General features: G+C 44.5%; 1 protein-coding gene across 1 annotated transcript; it reads left to right on the forward strand.

The window, feature by feature from the left end:
• The first annotated feature begins 910 nt into the window (after window positions 1-910).
• LOC126721382 (uncharacterized) lies at window positions 911-4,491 on the forward strand. Its single transcript, XM_050424423.1, has 4 exons — window positions 911-1,312; window positions 1,619-2,746; window positions 3,275-3,915; window positions 4,455-4,491. The coding sequence occupies exons 1-4, from the start codon at window positions 911-913 to the stop codon at window positions 4,489-4,491; spliced, it is 2,208 nt and encodes a 735-aa protein (XP_050280380.1).
• The last annotated feature ends 1,682 nt before the right edge of the window (window positions 4,492-6,173 follow it).

Raw genomic sequence — 6,173 nt, forward strand, 5'->3', positions numbered from 1 at the left:
AGGTCCCTCGGGAAGAAGCCAGAACTATACGCCCCTGAATGCTCCACTTAATCAGGTGCTCATGCAAATCAAAGACGATCCTGCTTTAAAATGGCTAGAGAAGATGAAAGGGGATCCCAACAAGCGCAATAAGAACAAATATTGTCGCTTTCACAGGGACCACGGGCATGACACGGATGAGTGTTATGACCTAAAACAGCAAATAGAGAACCTTATCAGACAAGGAAAGTTGAAGCACTTTGTTGGAAGGGATCGTACAGATGAGAAGCTGAAAGGCAAAATGGAGGAATCATCCCGGCCCCCACTAGGAGAAATAAGGATTATTGTTGGAGGGAACTCGACGGGGCAATCTTCCAAGTCAAAGAAGACGTATCTCAAAGCGGTACAAAGCGTCCAGCTCTCTGGACGATCACCAAGGACGAGATCAATGGACGAGCCAACCATTTCCTTCACCGACGAAGATGCTGAGAGGATCCATCACCCGCATGATGATGCGATCGTCATTACACTGCTCATTGCGGATTATACAACCAGGAGAGTGTTAGTTGACAACGGAAGTTCAGCAGACATATTGTACTACCCTGCCTTCCAACAGATGAGGCTTGGACGAGATCAACTTCGTCCAGTATGCTCGCCACTGATAGGATTTGGAGGAATGAAGGTGCAGCCTGTGGGTACCATTACATTACCAGTTGTGGTAGGGTCATACCCGCAACAGATAACCAAGGAAGTCAACTTCCTTGTGGTAGATTGTGCATCTTCATACAACGCCATTATTGGAAGACCCACTCTTAATAGTTGGAAGGCGGTAACTTCGACCTACCATCTATCAGTCAAATTCCCTACGGAGTACGGGATAGGACAAGCATAAGGAGATCAGTTGGCAGCTAGAGAATGCTACTTAGCCATGATGGCTTTGGACGAACAGGTGCAGACAATGAGCATCGAGGAAAGAAGAGTTATTGCAGAGCCCACGGAAATGTTGGAAGATGTTCTCTTGCAAGAAGATGATCCAGAGAAATTTACCAGAATTGGAACATGTATGAAGGAGAAGGCAAAAGAAGACCTCATCCAGTTCCTGAGAAAAAGTATCGACGTTTTTGCATGGAGTCATGACGACATGCCAGGAATCGACCCAAGTGTGATTACTCATCGGTTGAATGTATACCCCTTTTTTAAGCCCATCCGTCAGAAGAAGAGGGTATTCGCTCCCGAGAGGGACAAAGCAATCAAGGAAGAGGTTCAAAAACTGACAACAGCAAAGTTCATCAAGGAAGTCTATTACCCGGATTGGTTAGCCAATGTGGTGATGGTGAAGAAAGCTAATGGAAAGTGGAGAATGTGCGTAGACTTCACGGACTTGAACAAAGCATGTCCCAAGGATAGTTATCCTCTACCACGCATTGATCAATTGGTGGACTCTACTGCCGGCCATCAGTTGCTGAGTTTCATGGATACCTTCTCAGGATATAATCAAATCAAGATGGATGAAGCTGATCAGGAGAAAACTTCCTTCATTACCAGCCAAGGCTTGTTTTGCTACAAAGTAATGCCCTTCGGCTTGAAGAACGCAGGAGCAACTTATCAGAGGTTAGTGAATCACATGTTTCGTCCACAGATAGGACGGAATGTGGAGGTTTATGTCGACGACATGCTTGTGAAGAGCATAGACGAAGGAAGCCATCTAGATGACCTACAGGAAACCTTTGAAACACTTCGGCGATATAAGATGAAGTTGAACCCAAGCAAGTGTGCATTCGGAGTGTCGTCAGGAAAGTTTATGGGGTTCATGGTCTCGCAAAGGGGAGTTGAAGCAAATCCGGATAAGATCCAGGCTATATTGAACATGGAGCCACCGAAGAGTATCAAGGAAGTCCAATCCCTCACAGGACGAGTTGCCGCTTTGAACAGGTTTGTTTCGAAAGCCACAGATAAGTGTTTACCTTTCTTTAAAGTCCTCAGGAAGGCATTTGAGTGGACGGACGAATGCCAAAGGGCCTTTCAAGACCTGAAAGATTATCTTACAACGGCCCCATTATTAAGTCCATCTGTGCAAGGAGAAGAACTGTACCTATACTTAGCGGTGTCCCCACATGCCGTAAGTTCAGCTTTAATTAGAGAAGAAGGGAAAATACAAAAGCCGGTGTACTACACTAGCCGGGCACTCAGAGGAGCAGAGGGAAGATATCCGTTAATGGAGAAATTGGCTTTCGCACTAATAACGGCTTCTAGGAAGTTAAGACATTACTTCCAAGTTCATATCATTAATGTTATGACGGATCATCCGCTTAAGAAGGCAATGAACAAGCTGGAAGCCGCAGGACGACTCGTTCAGTGGGCAGTTGAACTTAGTGAATTCGACATTCGGTATCAACCGAGAAGTGCAATAAAGGCTCAAGCCTTGGCAGATTTCATTGCGGAGTTCACTCCATGTTATGAAGACCTGGGGGAAGGCGAGTACAACAAATGGGTCGTCCATGTTGATGGATCGTCTACATTATATGCTGGAGGAATAGGAGTTGTTTTGCAGTCGCCAGAAGGGGACAAATTGAAATACAAGGCCCGTCTGCAATACCAGACTACTAACAATGAAGCGGAGTATGAAGCCCTTTTAAAGGGGTTGGAACTGGCCAAGTCCGTAGAAGCAGACTCAATACTTGTCCTGGGAGATTCTCAACTGATCATAGGCCAAGTCAATGGGACATGTGAAGCCAAGGAAGACAGAATGAAGAAATATCTAAGGAAGGTAGTACGCCTTGTGAAGAAATTCAAAAAAGCAGATTTTGTTCAAATCCCAAGGGAAGAGAATGTGGAGGCAGATACTTTGGCGAAGGAAGCATCTGCGAATGAGGCCTTGGACGAGATGAATGATGTACACTACATGCCAAGCATAGACCTTCCAGAACTGATGCAGATAGAGGGAGAAGGAAATTGGATGACCCCGATAGTGTCATACTTAAAGGACGGAAGGCTTCCAGAAGAGAAGGACGAAGCTAGGAAGCTCAGGGTCAAGTCAGCCAGGTATGTGTTTATGGACGAGGTGTTATATAAGAGAGGTTTTTCCCAGCCTCTCTTAAGATGTTTGGCTCCGGACGAGGCCAATTACATGTTGAGAGAGGTTCACGAAGGAGCATGCGGGAACCATTCGGGAGCCAGATCACTCGTCCATAAAGTCATCCGAAGTGGATTCTATTGGCCGACCATCCAAACTGACGCTAAAGCATATGTCAAAGTCTGTGATCAATGCCAACGCTTTAGCAACATTCCCAGACAGCCAGCAGAATATCTCACGCCAATGATGGCCCCTTGGCCTTTCGCACAATGGGGACTAGATATTTTGGGGCCCTTTCCGACTGGAACTCGGCAAATGAAGTTTCTGGTGGTGGGAATAGATTACTTCACAAAATGGGTGGAAGCCGAACCCTTAGCCAAAATTACACAGCAGAATGTCAAGAACTTCGTCTGGAAGAACATTGTATGCAGATTCGGAGTACCTAGAGTACTAGTGTCTGACAATGGACGACAGTTTGACAACACACCCTTCAGGGAATTTTGTGAACAACTTGGAATGAAGAACCATTACTCCTCACCCTCCCACCCACAGGCCAATGGCCAGGCAGAAGTAGCGAACCGATCCTTGCTGAAGATCATCAAGACTCGGCTCGAAGGGGCAAAGGGGATATGGCCGGATGAATTACCAGGTGTTTTATGGGCTTATAGAACGACAGCGAGAACTCCAACAGGAGAAACTCCTTTTAAGCTAGCTTACGGAAGTGAGGCAGTTATACCAGCAGAAGTACACATGACGAGCCACAGGGTCAGGAAGTACCAAACTGAAGAAAATGACGAACAGCTCCGTCTTAACCTTGACCTTATGGACGAGGTCAGGATGGATGCAGAACAAAGGACAGCAAGGTACAAAAATCTCATGGCAAGACAATATGATGCTATGGTAAAGCCTAGGCGTTTCAACATTGGAGATCTCGTCTTGAAGAGGGTTACCTTGGCAACAAGAAACCCGGCCTACGGGAAACTTGGCCCAAATTGGGAAGGACCTTATAGGGTTATCAACTGCAAAAGGCAAGGATCCTATTATTTGGAAGCTTTGGATGGGCGGAGGCTGGAACACCCTTGGAATGTTGAGCACCTCAGGAAGTACCATCAATAAGTGCTGACTCTTCACCGGTGTCCTTGGACGATATGTATGGACGAGAAGAAGTGTTTTACTACTGTTAAGTGTTTTTAAGTATTTTAATAATCCCCTAGAAAGTACATTAGTGTTTTCACTTTTGTGCTATTCATGGACGAATTGGTTTGTATTTTTAAAATTCAATAAGGCACTAGCTAATAAGCATGTGCCATGCCTGTGGACGAATGTTTACATAAGTTTGGGTTTTCAAATATATATATATTGTTTTCAAATATATTATTGGAATCCTTATATGTTCATTCAGATTGATCCGCAAAAAGAAAGCAAGCATGGACGAATGAAATCCTTGGACGCAAGGATATATCGTCCATAAACCTTTCTCCAAAGGAAAGATGAAAAGGTACATCCGTCCAGAACATGGGACGAGGTGAAACCTAACCTGAAAATGAAACTAAGTTTCATCCGTCCAAAACATAGGACGAAGATGAAACCCAAGCTAAATACAAAGCAAGTTTCATCCGTCCAGAACATAGGACGAGATGAAACCCAAACTAAAATACAAAGGTCCATCCGTCCAGAACACAGGACGAGATGAAACCCAAGCAAAAAATAAAGCATGATTCATCCGTCCAGAACATGGGACGAGATGAAAAGGGCATACTCGTCTAGACCCCAAGACGAGATGAATTCCCAAAAGTATTCGTCCAAAACGCAGACGAGCCAAGACTTCAAAATTAGCTTAACAATCCATTACCTTGGACGAGAAACGCTAAAAGTCTAATCATCCAGGACGACAAAATGATCGTCCATAATTTCGGAATGATGGAAAATCTAGCCAAAGGAATCAACATACTTTATCTTGGTGATGTAATAAAATTCACCCCCATGACCAAGACGAGGTGAATTGAATTCCTAGATGGACGAACCACATTGCTGATATGAAAATAAAAAGTTCATACATAAAGCTGAAAACATATATATTCAAACACAATGGAGGTAAAAATAGAATTATTCATTTCTTTCATTCAAAGGGTGGACGACCAACGTCCAAAAACCCCTTTAGTTTTGAATATGTATATAAAGCTCGTCCACAATCCTGGACGAGATGATTGTACTTGCATGAGCTTTAAAATAAAAGAAAAAAAAAAAAGAAGTAAAAAGCCCAAAACAACGGGCACTTCCATGAAAAAGCAAATAAAAATAAATTCTCTAAGGAAATAGACTTCACTTGGGCTCGTCCTGGGTGACTTCAGTGTTAGCATCGTCCATGATGTTGACGTCCTCGGAACTCGTCTGCAACACAGAACTCTCTGTAGCAAGAGGAAGCTTGAACGAGTTGAAGTCCAAATCAGGATACGCTTCTTTGGCATCAGCACGGAAGTCTTCATACCCAGCTGCATAATGACTGTCTAGACGATTCTTATACTCGTCAGACTTCTTAAAAGCAGCAATTGCTTCTTCACGTGCCTTCTCCAAAGACGAGGTAAGCTTTGCGACTTGTCCTTCTAGATGGACGATGCGGGTATCCTTCTCTAAGTTGTCAGCTTTGAGCTCCTCAACATCGTTCTTCAGCTTCGTCTCGCTTCCCAGCAGACGATTAAAATCCTCGGTCAACCTAATGACCTCCCCCTTCTTGGATAAGACCTCATGGCTTAGCTCCTTAGCCTTATCCTTGGCAGTCTTGGCCTCAGTAGCAAGCTCCTTGGCCTGGCAAGTCGCTGTATAAAACTTTGACATGGCCTGCATTTGGACGAAAAGGAGTTAGACATTTCATTCAAAGTTAAATGTTTACACACAAGGACGAGGAAGAAACTTACCTTGAAAAGGTCATGGATGCCAGAACGCTCAAACTCCTTCACTGACATGTTGTAACATTCGTTAACTTCATGATCAGTGACGATCCCTTTGAACGTCCTCCATGCATAACCCTCGTCCAGAACCAAATTAGAGGGACGATCAGATGGCTCAGACGGGCTAGGCTTGTAAGAAGTTTTGGGAGCAGGGGGAGGATCAGACTGGACAG

Source organism: Quercus robur, chromosome 4 (genome assembly GCF_932294415.1).
Source record: "Quercus robur chromosome 4, dhQueRobu3.1, whole genome shotgun sequence".
Taxonomy (NCBI): Eukaryota; Viridiplantae; Streptophyta; class Magnoliopsida; order Fagales; family Fagaceae; genus Quercus; species Quercus robur.